Genomic DNA, 17,852 nt, shown 5'->3' with positions numbered 1-17,852 from the left:
CGCCGTCGTGCCGCATTTTCGTCGCGATCGGAAAAGGGCGGGAACGTCACGGTCGGAGGGTGAGAGAGGGAGAGGAAGGCTGAGGGGAGGATTTATCGATTACGCGATCGATGGCACGCGCGTTTCCGCCACCCAACTTCTCCTACGAGGGTGGAAAGACGGACGGAGAGACAGCAGCATCGTGCGTCACGACGTCCTGTCGACATCGCTTCGAAATTGCTCGCCGCGATGCTCTGTCACTCGCGCTCGCTTCCTGCTCGCTACTTTCGAGACTACGAGTCGCTGCGAATAAAATTGCATGTGGACGAGAAGCGGCGCGTGATATCGTAATACATTTTCGGGACGAGCTTTTATCCGCAAAAATAAATAAATAAATAGAATGGACCGCGAATCGAGTGGAAAATTCCGCGGAGACACAATCGTCAATTCGAGAGAAGTTCGGGAAAAGTAGGACGCGAATATCCTTATATTTACGAGAGATCGATAGGACGTAAATATGATGGCTAAACGTTAATCCTGTAATTTAATCCTCGATAACACGCTTTGTCGAATCGGATGTTTATCAGCTGGGTATTCGAATCAAATACAAGCGGGGTAGTTGCGGGAAAAATGCGCGGTAAAACGTACGCAAATTTCGCGCCCGCTCCGAGAGAGTTGCATGGGCAGGTGCAAGGATGCAATTATTTACGGTGGGACGGCGCGATTCGAATTTCCATATTTTCGCTATTCGTTTGCGCGAGTATTATTACTACAGTATAAGGTGCATGGTATTTCCGATGAAATATGCCGCGCGTTCAAGAAACGTGCCTTGCAAGGCGGCTTTATCTTGGTTTGCTTCTTCTTCGTTCGAGTCGAAACAATTTTTTGATAAAATAGAATTTTGCGATAGAGCGATAGAATGCAATCTCTGAAAAATTTAATGTCTGAAACATAAATTTTATTTCTGCATCTTTAACGCGTTAAATGATCGATCAAAATATATTGCACTTTTGAGAAACTTATTTTAGAAATATATATCTTATTTCATAGTTTTTTATTCAAAACAAGTAAAGATTAATAAAAGAGTAATTTCTTTAGAAAATTTATTTGTAAAACAAAATCTTAGTTACGTTGTGTAAATAATCTACGAAAAAGAAAAATATCATTTTTGAAAGATATATACCTACATATATATACTATCTAAAAAATACTCTAACTGTTTTTTACATAAAAATAGAAAATTTTAACGCAATATTTAAAAATAGAGACTATCAAAAGACGAAAGATTGAATTACAGACGCAGATACTTCTATTTGAACGATGGCGATTAGCATCGCTCTTTTGGCGGAGAAAGTACAATATTTGACGTTCAACCCGCGGGAAATATTGCCATTGATTTCAATTAATTTCTGCGCGGAAATAGTCGTACAATTCATAGCATGTTAGTTACGAATGCAGCGAGCAGTTACGAATGTTGACTAATTTCAGCCTTGCATTTCAACGTATTTGGTCGCATTTTTTTTCTGCACATGTCGTAGTAGAGCGGCATATCTCTACGTCTCTCATTCGCATACGCGTAATTAATGCTTAGCCGCTCTACGTCAAGCTTAATTTTTAATTTGCCGCGTAGCGCCGTGTCGTGAAATAATTCGCCGCTTATTATGCAAATTTAATCGCACGTTTATCGCGAGGCGCGCTAATCGCAGATAACTTTCCCGCTTAACTTCACCGTCGCGGCGCGTTTACTCCTCTTTATTCTCCGGCGCAACAAAGAACGTTCGGGCCGCTTTGTTTTCCCGGCAGCAGATATACCCGCAGTTTAATCGCCTCTGCGATTTCTCTCGACGCGATTATTGTGTCTTCGTAATTGTCATCTAAGTGGTTTTGCGCTGTAAACAATCAGCACCCATTCGATAACCGATCGCTCCGATCAGACGTCTCTCTTTTGACACGTGGCAAATTGGAATAGAAAAAAAATTTTCTCGGATCTTATATTTGCGTTCTTGAAAATAAGGATGGCAAAAAAATCATTTGGAGATCTGGGTCGATTCGAGAAATAAATACTCTCGCAGACGAGTCCCGGATAACTTTCCATGGTGATGGTTCCAAGAGACAGATACTTCCGAGTGAGCTTAGTTCTCCAAAGTTTTCCGACTCCCATCACCTTCGAGTAGACGGTTACTCGGGACATCTCATAGCGTTTCTATTATTTGGATCGCTCTGCTCTGGTCTCTCGAGTCATTTGGGGGATATTTCGGAGAGATATTTCGCGGAGCTCCCGAATACGTTTTCTCCGTTTCGTCGTATATTTACTTGCTACAAAATCGCAGCGTATTCGGCGTGAACGCGATGTCACGTTTACGCGATTCACGACGAAATTATACGTCAATGGGGTGGCGTCTGTTCGCGAGAAAACGATTTCGTTTGAAGATTTCACGTCTCAAAACGCGCGCCCGCTCGTCCCGTTCTCCCTTCGTCCCGCGAACGTATTCAATGTATTGTAATCGGGAAAAATGCATGCAGCGGTGCGTCCTTTATCGGCACGAGCGTTCTCTATAGAGCTTTTCCGTATATTTCCACATTATCGTTCGTGTTTGCGTCATGGACTCGAACTTGCAATTCCTAATCGATCCGCGGCGCCAGGCGGGAATCTCGGAGAGATAGAGACGCTGGCGTCTCCGCGGCTCTTTTGCACGTTTACGTCGATGTAGACATAAAAAAAAAGAGAAAAAAGAAAGAGAGAGATAAAAAAACAAGTCAAGTAGTTTCTATTTTTCTATGCTCGTTGCTCAAAGCGAAAGTTTCTATTTTTTTACGCCTTGCGAACTGTACTTTGCTCAAGAAAAAGACCGAGGGGCTCGGTTAAATAGTCTTTGTATATATTGTATATAAAAATTATAAAACGATGGCATTTTGCCGTTGATCTGTCAACGAAACGAATTGACAGTTCATCCGCGCTCGCGTGCAGCGTGCGAAGATCTACGCGTTGAAGATGAGAACTCCGGGCAGCGTCCGGAAGATAAAGCGCGCCGATGCGCGCCGCAGTCTTGTGCCGGAAGCGGCGTTTTCCCGCGGGTGCGCGCGGTCGCGCTGCAGATGCGGGAAATGCATCGATTGCCGATGCATTTCGACGGCTCAACGTCACGCTTCCGGCGTCAAAGGGCCAAGATCGGCCCCGCTTAATCGCGGGGAAAGGACGGTCGTGGCGATGACCGTCAACATCTTACCGGCCCGCAGGACACAAAGGTCTGTTTTCTCCCTAAAAAAGAAAATATTTCTTTTCATTGTCTTTTGCGAAAGGGCATAATCATTCTTTGACGAGAATATTAGCCTTGCTAGATGCATGGAATAAATTATGCAATGTCGATACACATTTAAGTGCGTTCATAAGCTGCATACGTTGAAAGGAATAAGAGAAAGCAATCTCTTCTTTTGACGATACTTTTCATAATCAACTAGAACAGACGATGTCAAGTAAAGATTATTTTGAAGAGTCCTTTAAATCTCTCGATCCTTTATTCACACACAAGTAACTTCTTTTATCTCGCGTTACTTACAAGGAAATGTGAATGAGATGACACTCGAATATCGTCTCGGTGAGTAGCTCGTTAGGGACGGATTTGCTTAATGAACAAGCGCATGGCGTGGTAGAACTAATTACGTAATCCTTATTAAAGTTCGTACATCGTTATTAAGGGAGGCCAGAAAGAATCTTTGCATCAGGGCGTTCTTAGCGTGTTTAGCTTAATAAATACGGAGAGAGGAGAACTCTGCGACGTGTAATTAAATTATAATCTTCATAATCGGGTTTATGATTGGCCTAATTACTTGCTGTTGAATTTAGTTGACTTACATATTAAAGTTTGACCTACACATATTAAGACTTTTGAATCTCAAATTTTCTTATAATAAGAGCTATAATTAATAATAGCTGGTAGAGAGTCTATTGAGATGAAAATCTTATAAAACATCAGAATATCATACTGAAATGCCGAAACTTATTTTTAATTTTTGAAATTGCACAATAAAACATTTTTTTCGCTGTGTTTTTTCGATCTCTTCATTAATTGAGATTCGTTGAAATTTTCCGAAAATGAATGACGTTTCCGTCAACATAATATTGATACTAGTTACTCTGAACTAATACTGGAGAAAATCCAGTATATAGTTTTGTGTGTACATACGGCGCGTACATACGTATATATTTACTCTGATGTCCCAGGAGCTCTTTAAACGTGATATTATTTAGTGTCTTTTGAACCTCGAACGAATAAACAAGGATATAGCTTCCGCGCATTTCACGTTCCACGATTAATATCTTATTTAAGAGAAAATAGGAAATTGCGACATAGAACTGAATACAATTAGGATATGTCCTGTGATAGCGAAATAAATACCGCGTTCATACAGATTAGATCAGCTTTCAGCTAGCATATTTCGAAATGGAGCAAAAAGACGAGATTGAATTTAAACGACAGATATTGCGCCATATATTGCAACAAAATCTCATCGCAAACGCAATTAATTAGGTATTTTTTCAACCATTTTCTCTCAATCGCGATATTATTGCACTAAAAAAAGGGGATACGGGAATATTGAATTTTCCATTTATATAGCGTTTATCGTATCATCGTTTTGACATACGGCTATTTTATTTTATTTATCGCGTTTCTATCTTTGAGCGGGATATATATTCGCGAATCATAATTTTCTGCGATCCCGATGAAAGCACGGATTAAATCTGTTAACAGCCGTTCAAAGCTTGTAAATCCGCGTTGGAAATCTCGGTTGAGGAGATTTTCCAATTTTCCCCAATTTTACCTATTGATTTTACGCGGATAACACGATTATCGTGGAAAAGGGGAAAAGAGAGAGAGAGGGGAATAGTATCAAATTAATATCAGAAACTTTGCGATTTGCGCAAATCACCGTTTATTAATCAAGCTAGTCAAATAAAGCTAGAGGGTAGTCCGATTTGTGCATCGCGATTTTCCGGAAAATGGAAAACACTCTTTCGCGGAATTTTCTCTTTAATGTATCGAGCACTGTTCTCTACTATTGAGTGTATAGCTCTTTCAGTAACTATGACGATGTTGAGTAGAAAACTGGAAGGAAAATGCGGTCGTGAAACGCGCGCGTACGATTTTTCTTGCACTGTTAAGCTCCACGCTTAACCAAATGGATGAAACCATGAAAATCTCTTCTTTTTTTTTGCACGATGCGTTGTATTTTGGCGAGCTACACACTCAAATTTAATCCGTATTTTCAAACGTAGATGATACAGGAAATAACAACGCTAATCTCTTTTTTTAGTGTTATATAAAGCATCCTCCATATATCGTAAAATGAGTATGTGGGTAAAAAGTCATAAAGCGTGTTGGAAATATTATAAAAAACTAGTTAGTTTTTTTTTTGTAATAAATATGCGGAGAGAAAAATATACATTGGTAGCAAAATTGTGTGTATTGACATTTCTTCAATATAATCTTCAAGATAATATCTTATAATCTCTACTAGTATTTATAGAGATATTAAATTTCATAATTAGTACCATGAGAAAATACGCGTATCATATTCATATTTTTTATGATGATTCAAAAATATGTTTGTTTAATTATATATTTTTAAATTAATTTTGTATTTTTTTCTTTTCAATCGCAAGTTTACATTTCTTTGAAAAAAATCAGAACATTTAAAAATAATAAATTGTTAATTTTTATACACATTAATAATTAGATTTTATCAAGCGAAAAATATATCAGAATAAAAATTTTTTCTACGTGTTTTTACCGTAAATTAAGCTTTGTGACGAACGTTTAACTAAGTATTAGATTACGACTAGATGAAGGGATAAAATTAAATTACTGTATCGAGGAAACCGCTCGAAAGTGCATCAATTCTGAATACATAGTAACCGCTTAATTTACTTTTCAGATTGTACGTTACTAAAGTCCTATGAGAGCTTTTACATAATTATGATATATTTATTATTTATCTTTTCATTATTGTTGTAAAATATTATTTATCAATGATAGGAAAAATCAATTGTTTTTCAATAATTTCTGTAATCGGTTTTAACAAATATTTTCGATACAAATTTATAAAAAAAAAAATAATAAATAGATTTGTTTAGTTTGTCATTAAAATGAAATTCCGAATTGTAATTTTGTTTTAAAGAAAAAATATGAAATGAACATTATACATATCTCCGACTATTTTAGAGAGAGTACGACAGACAAGATTAATATTCCAACGCGTTTAACGACATGAAGAAAAATGAAGGAATCGTAAGAAGCAATTGAAATATCGAATAGAAGGGAGAAAAATAGCGCGTTTGAATCGAGCGGTTCGACGCGCCACATCGCACGGTCGCACGTACGGAAAGGTGCATTATTGGGAAAATAAGAAGGCCGGCATTGGAAATCGATATGGCGGTGAGCGAGGCGCGAATAGTCGGTATTCCGGCGCAATACACTCGGCCGCGATATGTCGCGTAATCGTACGATGGTCGCAGTTGTGAGAATCTCGCAGGCGAGGCATCTTGGGCGAGAAGACGCGGCGTCGCGTTAAGCGCGTTTGAATCCGAGCGCCCTTCGCGCCATTCCCCGCGGCAGATGCACGAAGGTCAAAAGTATTTTAAAAATAAGGCCGTAGGCATTGGCAGATTGGTATGGCAGTGGACGTTAAGGGTCGGGTGGCGTTGTAATGGCAAAAAGTTTGCGAGAGGTGAGTAATCGACGTGTGTGCAGGTTTGGGTAGAGGCGATATTTGGCGTGCGTGTGCGCGACGTACGGAGCGTAGCCTGCGTAAGATCGGTGTAAATAAGGGGGCGCGTTGTAGGTAGGACGAGTGGTTAGAAATCGGGCATCAACAAATGCGAGTTTTCGCGAGGAGGCTCTCGTGGAGGCTAGACGAGCACGGTACGGCCGACAATGGCGCCCAAGCCTCGCGAATATTGACATTGCCAAAAACATTACCTCCGAATATATCGGATTATTATCGTATACGTGGGTGGCACGTACTGCGTCGCAATTAGTGATCTAACCTCGCGGTGGTCGCGGCTTATCGCGTAGAAATTTCGTCGCGGGTTAGCTCGATCGGGCGCTAAGGTTATGCGAAAAAATGTTTTCTGCACGTATAGTAGCGCGGCGTGAACCCTGAAGGGTTTTACAGTTATACTGCAATGTGGCACATTTGCAGAAGCACGGAGGACGTTGTGCGCGGGTATAGAGCCGCGATTTAATCCGCTGGGAGATATTGTCAGGACGATAGGAAAGTGTGCGTGGAGATAGTGTGTGAGTTAGCGATTTAAGGGTTAGGGAGGGCATTCAGTTAGTCAGGGTTAGCAGTAGGTTTTTTATGTAGACAGTTCAGGGCAACTAGTTTGGTTGTAGGGTCGGGATTGGAGATAGACAAGATGGACCAGCAGTATTGTCTACGGTGGAACAATCATCCAGCCAACCTCACAGACGTTCTCAGCTCGCTACTTGCTAGAGAGGCACTTTGTGACGTGACCCTGGCCTGTGTTGGAGAGACATTCAAGGCGCACCAGACCATACTCTCTGCATGCAGTCCATATTTTGAGAGCATTTTCATACAAAACACCCATCCCCATCCAATTATATTCCTCAAAGATGTCAATGATACGGAGATGAAGGCATTGCTGCACTTTATGTATAAAGGAGAAGTTAACGTTAGTCAGCATCTGCTACCGATGTTCCTTAAAACAGCGGAGGCATTGCAGATCAGAGGCCTCACTGACAATAGTGTAAATAACAAGACGGAAGAAAAGAGTCCGTCACCAGAGCCAGAAACACAACCTGGAGTCAGACATACCGATTCGCCTAATCTCCAGTCCCATCCTGAAAAAAGGAAAAGAAAGCATTCAGGCAGCTACGATGTTTCCCTTTCTGGCCCGCCTAGTGAGAGATTCTTGTCCGATTCTCAGGTACATAACACGACGTATTATTTTTTGTAATTATATTTTCAACTAGATGACATCTCACTTTTTATTCATCTTTTATTCTTTTTAACATGCACATTTATCATCATTTATGCACAAGTCATATTTCGTATCTTAAAGCTCAATCGAGGAAAATTATATTAGAACGGAGCAACATGGTACATTTTCTCTTAAGTTTATACAAGTGTATTTTTTTCAGAAACATTTCCATTAGAATGTACTGAATGTAGGTTAAATACAATTTTTATTTTATTCCTCGTTACATTTCTTTGCAGAACACACAAGATAGATATTATGCTACACTTTTACTTATTAATTTTATAAATTAATTACATGTTAGTATTTTTATTAGAAATTTCGCTTTTAAAATAAAATGACATATACACAAAATATTTTTATTTAAAGACTATTTTTATGAATAAATTTATATAAATGTTGATTTCTGTTTATATATCAGCAAACATATGTTACTGCTTAAAGATCTGTTTGATTGTGGTCTCATATTATTATCAATGAATGCTATATGTGTGTGCACAGCTTTCCAAATAACTTTAGCCTTGGAGAGTTTAGGCCAAAAGCTAATATCTCTTGTATAATTCATGAAACAGATATTACCATAAGATATCTTCTACATATTTTGATGTAAAAATTATATGTTTAAAATGAGATATAATTCATCTGCTCCAAAATATTAAGCGTAATTTAACTACAAATATATAATGCAATAATATTTGTAGAGATGATTATTTAGCAAAAACTTGTCTCTTTTATTATAATAAATCCATTTATTATTTTTGGCCAACATAATTTATTTGATGAGTTTATTCTTAAAAAAAAAAAAAAATTTGTTATCAAAAGTTTTGTTGAAACAAGAAATATAATATTTAGAACAGATTGAAAAAATTTATAATTGATTGTTTTCAGACATCCTCGCAGTGTAGTTACAAATCAAGTCCTCCTGTAATTCCAAAGTTAAATAATGCCATGGGAGTTGAGATGGAAGATGGTGGTCGACCCATATCCCCTGCTTCACAACCACAGGCTTCTATAAAACAAGAGGTGGATCATCACTTACCGGACTTCCATGACAACATTTCCCTCCCTGTAAGTAATTTTTTATGCATTTCACGTTTTTATTTTGATTAATTATTTCTTTCTATATATCTTGCACCTATATAGTTTTAAACATGTGTATCAACCTTCCAGCAAATAGACACATATTTGTTAACATAAAATATAGTAAAAAAAAAAGTAAAATAGCAACTTCAAAAATTTTTAATTTTTTAAACTTTGCATGTTATATGCAACAATGTATGTGTATTTACTTTTCTTTTATCGATACGTAAGGTAATTATAAATATTTCAAAAATTATTTACAATTATTTATACAATTGAAGAAAATATATTATTTCCTGATATATTTATTTATCATACTGGTGTAAAAGATAAAGAAGATAAGAAATGTATTTATGCTCTTGCTTTTTTATCTGATTTTACAAGACTACGAATCAAAAAGCTATTTTTATATTTGACATTTTATCATATTTATCAATAAGTATATAATTTTAAAGTAGTATATTATATATGCACTATTATTTGATGTATACTTTTTTAATAATTGCTTTTATATTTAAGAACGATATATATATATCGATTTACATAAGTTTTTCAAAATAATGCACATATAAATTGCTTGAACATTCTGTGGTGTGACGTGTTTGTGTAACAAGGCATTTTGGTACATATTATTCCAGCATGTTATTCTGATTCTATTTATTCTTTAAGATATTTTTATTTTACCTGTAGTTTTTTTCGAAGATGCTATACGCTTCTTCTCGCTTAAAACGCTTTGCACATTCGTGAACGAGGTGCAAAGTTCTCGTAATATCGTGAAGATAATTTTCCCTATGACGGAGTTTCGTTACTGTTCCCACAACTGATGACGATTACTTACCGTCATTCTACAACTACTCAGTCAAAACAGACATGGGAAGGAAGGGATTTTCTAATTAGAGATTACAGAATTGGCTTTTCTGCTAAAAGAGATCAATCGGTCGAGATGTGTTGATTAAGCAGATATCCTTTCCTTCTCTGTTGACAGACTAGTATGGAGTGGGAGGTTCAGAGAGGTGGGAAGAGTGACGAAACTATGGATGTACAGAACATGACTTCAAATCGTCCAGATTCGGCTGCGGTACAAGTTTCTCGCGAAAGTGCCATCATGGCTGGAGGTTCTCTCTGTGTCAATATGTCAGGAACTGCATCTGAATTTTCTGGAGATTCGTATAATCTAAGTCAAACCGTACTCGTGAACTCGCATTCTTCGTATAAAAATAATAACATTAATCCAATGAAATCTTATCCTGAATCGTTACCCGAATGTAGTCCGAATATTAAATTGTCTGATAGTGATATACATAGATCCCTACGAATAAATCAGGAACCGGGAATGTCCGTAATTCAATCAACATTGTGCGCTAACTTGCAGCGTTCTACTCCGCAAAGTAGAAAGGCCGGTAGATTTAAACCCGGATGGTTAGAAACATATTCCTGGTTGCAATATGACGAACAATCGAACCTTATGTTTTGCAAATATTGTAGAAAGTGGAGCGAATCCATACCAGAAATTCGCACTTCGTTCGCAGCGGGAAACGGCAATTTTAGACTCGAGATCGTGAACCATCACAATAAGTGCAAAGCACATAATCTATGTATAACTAAAGAAATCGAGGCAAAAAAAAATTATGTTTACACGACAAAGACATGCTAGCCTTGATACTTATTATCTTATTCTTATTTGTGCTTATCTAGCTTATAATTCGTTTCGCTCAATTAATTTAAAAGAAATTAATATTTAGAAATGCAATATTTACAACACATGCACACCACATTTGTACAAAGCATACTTCAAAATTTTAACTAAATTCTTGTTTCTTATTGATCCGTTTTAATCAAACTTGTAATCAAAAATCACAATGAGAAATTTGTGTGCTACAAGCGCACTGTTATTTGACTAACCCGATCTCTTCGATACTCCCAAATCCTTTTTGTCCAAAATTTCTTATATGTATTTTAACTTTTAATTTTCTGATTCTTAGATTTTATCTAATCGAGCATGCTTTTAATATTAGCAACATTTTACAAGTGCATTCATATTTTATTAAATATATAATTTGGTAGAAGTTTGACATATTCTTTATCAAATGATTTTATTGATGTTAAAGTTATTGTTGCATGTAAACAAGTAATGTACACTATTATAATATACACTATTTTATTGTGTTAAAGGTGCAAAATATATATACATAATAAAACTGATTTATTAATATTTTTATTTTATGAAAAAAAAATGATATGTATATGTGTATTTCTTGCGATCGACAACATATAATTTATACAACAATTGTACATTTAAATAGTCTATAAAATAATTTGTAAAATTTCTACATAATCTCGAAAATTGCACAAACAGATGAATGAATAAAATATATGATTTTATATATTGTGAATATGTTTATTTTTACAACGGTAAGGCAAAATATTTCTGAAATGACTGAGAACTGTAGAAGAATTTTGGTATCTTTTAAAAAATATTGTTATATAACTATGTGTTGTAAGATCTCGAAGTTATAATATATTAACAAATTTTCAATATATGAAAAAAAGAACGCAAATATTTCTGAGACGAAAATATTTCTGTGATGGATTCTTATATTTTTAAAGAAAGAATAAAAATGAACTAATGTAAAAATTACTTGTTACATTATATTAATTAGAATATTTGATCTCTTTTGTAATTAGAGATTACTATTTTATATTTAAGTCTGATAGCATTTAAAAAATGTCTCGCTAAATATTTTTTTATTTATTGTTATTTTTAAAAACCAATTAAATTTTAATAAGAAATAAATATTTATATATAAATTTAAGTAAACCACATCGTACTATTATTCACATGTGAGTAATATCCATAAATCAGTTTAACATTATTGTTACAAATGCTTATTTATAAATATATATAATCATTTTGTGTGGCAGGGTCATCCAGTTGGACTAATGGGAGAAGATGGAGGGACCACGGCAGGGGCGCTCAGTGATGGTGTTCAGGGGATCGAATCATCCGAACATCACAATCCCCCGGAAATGCTCGACGGACTTGATGGTAAGACTTGCACATATTTTCAATTTTACGACCAAAATTTCATTTAGATTTAACATATTTCCTAGTTTTTTGCGTTTCGCGCAAGCCATTTTGATTTGCGATAAACTCGTATGTTATATGAAGATAATATTATCTCAAACATGACTAAACAATCAGATATGATTGAATATTACGATTAAATTGCGATAAAAGATTTATCAGTGTATTATTTTACGACTTGCTGTAAGTATTGCGTTTAATTCATGACAATTTCGTCAACATCTGATTTTGCATCTTTTGAACGTTTTGATATCTCGCAGGCGAAGAGAATGAACTCTTTGTCAGTCAATGCGTGGGAAATATGTTACATCTAAGAAATCGCGGGAGATCTGCATGCACGTTTTGCAAGGATTTGATACGAGTCGAGTCGTACGTAGGTATCGTACGAAGCGAGCATCCCTCTATTTTCAAATCTGGCAAGTGTAGTGAGTGTAATTTTAGAAAGAGAAAGATTTTTTCTATATATGTATATATGTACAATATATGTACATGTATATGTGTACATGCATGTGTATACATATATTCATATATATGCATACATATTGACACAAATATGCACCATCTGTGTGTATATACATATATATTTTTAACTACATATGTATATTACATGAACCCTTGGTGTTGTGGTGATGGTATCGTGCATTTGCTACGTCATTGTGGTAGTTTTTAATTACGTGTGTTAATATATACAGAAAACATAACAAAAACTCTCGTTGGTTTGGGACATGGTATCAGCAAATGGACTGTACTTCTATCTTTTTTTTCTCTCTCTTTTTTTTCTTTTTTTTTTTTTTTTTTGTTGTGTTCGAGATTGCGATAGTGTGTGGGTGCGATTGGCTGAGTTCATCTCGCTGTTCTTACACGTGCGCGGGCGCGCGTATGCGTGTATGCGTGGTGTCACATTAACGAACTCCATTTGCGTGAATGCGCGTAAATGTGCGCCGTGTGTGCGAGATAACGTGTACATACAAACACATATATATGTCATATGTGTATGTGTGTATATATATATGTGTATATGTACACACATATGCTACATTTGGACATATACATGTCATATATGCGTGCACGTGCGGATGCAGATATACGCATATATGCAATTTTCATGGCGGGACTCTTTGTGCATGTTTCTACGCTGTATTTTTTTTTCTATTCTCTTATATACCCTTTGCCGTACTCTTGCGTCACCGTGCCTAGCGATCTTGATCTTATATTCTCACGTCTCTCTTGCGCTGTTCGTTTCGATCTACGAGTGAACGAGAATATTAACAACAAAATGTGCAGTCGGCGCATCTCGTTGCGCAATCCGTCGTTTGCTTTAATAAAGTTGCCGGTTGCGGGAAAAAAAACTCGTTACGTAAGACGTTTTCCCATACACATTGTTTGATACCACGAGATGAATGTGGAGGTTAACGCAATTATTAAAGAACGGAGGATTCGAGGATCCTACAATTCCAAAGCATCTATTCTAAAATTAGAGATACTAAAATTTTCAAAAATTTAAAAATTTGCTTTAAAAGATTTTAAAATTCGCAGATTTTTTAATTTGAAAATCTCCACCGATTCTGGAAGCTTAGGGATTGGAAGATTCACAGATCCGAGTTCTTGCATACATTTTTTTTATATAAACTACAAAAAAGTAAATAAAAAAAGTATATAGATAGGGATTTAAGAGATAAAACATTTTTAACGAGATATCTTCTATCGTTTGTCCGCATTAATACGTCACGCTTATTTATAGTCACACGATTCTTATCCACTGCGCATCGTCGATGCATTAATAATAGTCGCCAACAGCAGCAGCAGAAGCAGCTGCAGGAAAACTCGTAACCCTAGGTATCATTTTTCCTCCTAACGATTATCCCTGAAGCTAATAAAGTATACGCGACTGAACCGCTCATTAAATTGATTTTGCTGCTAACTCTATTCTACATTCATATTTTTCGCATCCTCGACCTCGTGGTGATCTCGTCATCGTCGTCATCGTCGTCGTCATCGTCGTCGTCGTAGTAATATAATCGTTGATAGCCGCTCGATTATATATTCCTCTTGCGCGATTGCATATTCATATTATATCTAGTTAGTTAAAATATTGCACGAGATACATTATGCAATAGTTGCCAATAGTCGCGGGATGCGCGCGTTTGATCTTCGACGGAGCAATTTATGTATAGGCGGTATTTGAGAACCGGGGGGGGACAAAGTTGATAGTTCATATCGCGATCTTCTTAGACGGAATTCGTCGTGTAAACATCGGTGAATTTCTCTCCTTACTCTGAGATCTTTATATTGAATTGAAAGTTTATTTCCTATTCGATTTTCTTTTTCTTGATTTGACGTCTCTTTCCTTCCTTCTTTTTCTCCTGTACGTATTGTGACAGTATCTTTAGTCTCTTGGAACGCGATGAGATGACCGTAGAATTGCGCTTTTTACATTGTTATTGACATTTGCTACGAGTAGGTAATTATAGATGAGAAAGAGCACGGGGTGAAGTCCTTGATGGAATTGGCTGATTCTCCGTCTTGTTTCCGATAAATGCAGAAAAGTTTCAGTTTCCTTCTCTTTGAATCGTTATGTCCTTGGATCTTCCTGTTTTTCTATTTTTATGTCTATGTTATTTCTTCTGTGTAATTTCTTTATACATGCATATGTTTTTTAGCGCTTATGAAAACAAGAGAGGAAATTAAGCAATTCCATTTATGTGCATTACCCTGTATAAATACGAGTGTGGTGTTCGTTATGATATTCTCGTTGACTTTGAACGTAATAGAGAGAATTTCCTCTTTTCTGCAACTATTTGACGTAGAGTGTGACTTATGGGAAGTATGCAGGGTGCTCCATTTAACGTTATCATCCGAAATGCCTTTTTCGCAATGGCAATATGTCAGACATTTAAATGTTTAGAAAATCTATTTTAGAAATGCATCGAAATATCTAAATTAGTAAAAAAAAAAAAAAAAGATTTGTTTAAAAGATTGAAAAATATAAAAAATTTTACTTTTATAAAATATAATAGTACAGCTATATATAATGCTAATAATAAAATTATTATTTAGCTTTATGCATACTATATTCAATCTATATCTATATCTATGTAATGAAGAATTAGAATTTTATTAATACACAAATATTTTGCTTTACTAAAAACAGTAATTAATAAAATAATATCTATTTCATGAAAATTCTTATTTTAGCAAAAAAATTAAGTATTCAAATAATATATATAAGTACAAAAAAAGATAAAATCTTAAATATAAAATATTTTTATTTCGAATATCATGCAGAAAAAAAGTATTATATTTATTTATGTCGTTATAAAAAAAAGTAGTTAATAATTTTGGAAAAGTGATTTAATATTCAGTTTTGAATGGTTTATTTTCTATTTTTGTATTTATAAACTTTTTTACTAGATTGATTAGGCGCGATTTTCTTTTTGAAACCAAGAGATATTATCGCAGGTAACATTGCGTAAGAAAAAGGAAACGATTAAGTGTGGTAACGTCGAATCGACCATTCTTATCTTGGGATGATACTAGTAGACACAGTTGGCATTGTCGGTGGATTATGATGATGAATTCATTGAAACGGGACCTTGTATTCCAGGAACGACAAGGACTTGCAAAACAGAAAAGGATATAAGTAAAGACAGTCACAATAAGTTAGAACATTCGCAGATCGGTATGGAATGCTGCAAGCTCTGCGGCAAGAGCGTAGCCAACATAAAAAAGCACATGAAATCGCACAACCCCGACAAACACGTATGTCACATTTGTATGATATCGTTGACCAGGTCTGACAATCTGAAAAGGCACATTAAGCTGAAACACGGGGGGCGGGAGGGCTTGATATCGCCGTTTACGCGTATGGAGCATAAACATTTCTTAGCCAAATCCGAATCGCATTACTTGACTTAGTAACACTTGCGTTGCAAAATAACAGGCAGTGCGTACACGTGCAAAATATACCATGACTTGCGTAAATCTTTGAATTATGAATTATGACTTCAATCGATGCAGGCGTTATTGAGATACAATAATTATACTCTCTTAATTAGAGAACGCCTTAAACTATCGCACCTAGAGAATCATATAGTCTATTTTATCGTTTGCTGATATTTGGACTATATCTTAGGTTTCATTCATCCTTGGATTTTCAAAGCCTTGGATGCTTGGGTCCTTCGATTCTTAAAAAGACCTCGTATAACGCATATACTTTATTCTTACATAATATATTTTCCTATCGTAAAATGTAAGCTTGTAGATTCGCGCGCATACATTAAGAGAGCTGACTTGACGTTCAACTTTTTGCCCGTGTTTCACGTTTCACGCGTAATTAATAATAATTGCTACAATCAACGAAGTGTCACACGAAGTGTCGACCTCGTCGCATAGTTGTATACATGACAACTATATAAAAACGGTGTGCCGTTACGCGCGCGTACATTTATTTCTCTCATTTTTAAAGTACATTTTTAAAGTACTTATAATTAAACTAAAGTTAAATCTATTTATTCTTGTGCGTTTATAGCTCCTAAGTATTTAACTCTAATGAATAAGAGACATGGGATCTGTTCTCGCTCAAGAGAACTAGAGCTCCCTTAGATATAATGGAGTGTTTATAAAAACAATGGCCAGAGATCTCAGTGAAAGTAATATCGAGTACAAAACTTAATTCGTGTTCTACCTCCCGCTGATCGTCTAATATCGCGTATCGGATTTAATATCCGGAATACGGAAGATGAGTAACGTTCCTTCAAGATTATTACGGGGCTATTCCCTGATCTCGTAATCGTCCTTTTTATTTACTCGAATCTTTGAATTGTTCTGATTCTGAGAATTCGCGGCTTTTTCCGATCTCTAGGTTCGAATTTTTGGATTTAAGTATCTTTGGCTTTCTCGTTTATAGGCGCGGCAGAAATATTATTTTTATTAACAATATTAAATATCTCGCGTGCACATGTCGCGAAAAGTTTTGCATCATTCCAATTATTCTGCAATCTTTCATTAAAATTTTTCATAAAAAATCCACTCGATAGGGAATATGAACATATATCTTGTGTTATAAAAACATATATGTTTTATATATATTATATACATATAATATAATCATATATTATATGTATATGTATAGACATATGCCACTGTATACATATATGTCATATGTATTGACATATATATATATATATATACATATATGTCAAATATATACATATGTGTATATATATGTACATATATATATACATATTATATATACGCATATATATATATATATATATATATATATATATATGTATATATAATATGTAACAATAATAATAAATCAGGAAACCTTCATGTTTTTAACGCTTGAATAAATCTGGCGAAATAAAAGTATGATGCAAAGCATTTTTCGACGAAAATGTACGTAATATATATAATATATACATATATATTATATTTATATAACATAGGTTGTGAATCACGTCGAAGACTGATTTCTGTGAGCCGCCGTGGCTCAAAAATAGTCATGATGAAACTAGTCCTGCAGGCCCATAGGCTGTTACGAGAAGGAAACAGGCTTCTTGCGAACTCACTTATGTGGTGCCTTTCGTTTAAGTACAAGGATACAGTGACTAATCATAAATATGACGAATAGTAAATAATTATAGTAAGCGATATACCTCCTTTAGACAATGTATGGTCATACGTTCATAGCCCTTCTTACATCGT

At 35.5% G+C, this 17,852-nt stretch overlaps 1 protein-coding gene across 8 annotated transcripts in view; it reads left to right on the top strand.

The window, feature by feature from the left end:
- The window catches only part of LOC145939084 (zinc finger and BTB domain-containing protein 8A-like), a 76,687-nt gene that overhangs the window by 17,359 nt on the left and 41,476 nt on the right, over positions 1-17,852 (top strand). The window contains exons 1-5 of one of the 8 annotated variants that reach the window (XM_083043174.1): positions 6,053-6,705; positions 7,374-7,927; positions 8,867-9,046; positions 11,981-12,104; positions 15,748-17,192. In XM_083043174.1, coding sequence (XP_082899300.1) covers positions 6,594-6,705; positions 7,374-7,927; positions 8,867-9,046; positions 11,981-12,104; positions 15,748-16,058 — 1,281 coding nt within the window. In that variant the 5' untranslated portion in view covers positions 6,053-6,593 and the 3' untranslated portion in view covers positions 16,059-17,192. The other 7 variants (XM_083043171.1, XM_083043170.1, XM_083043177.1 and 4 more) reach the window with 7 other exon arrangements.

The sequence above is a fragment of the Prenolepis imparis genome, unplaced genomic scaffold (assembly GCF_030444845.1).
Source record: "Prenolepis imparis isolate NDT839.2.m4 unplaced genomic scaffold, iyPreImpa1.0 SCAF_7, whole genome shotgun sequence".
Taxonomy (NCBI): Eukaryota; Metazoa; Arthropoda; class Insecta; order Hymenoptera; family Formicidae; genus Prenolepis; species Prenolepis imparis.
This window is presented reverse-complemented; position numbering and strand designations above follow the sequence as displayed.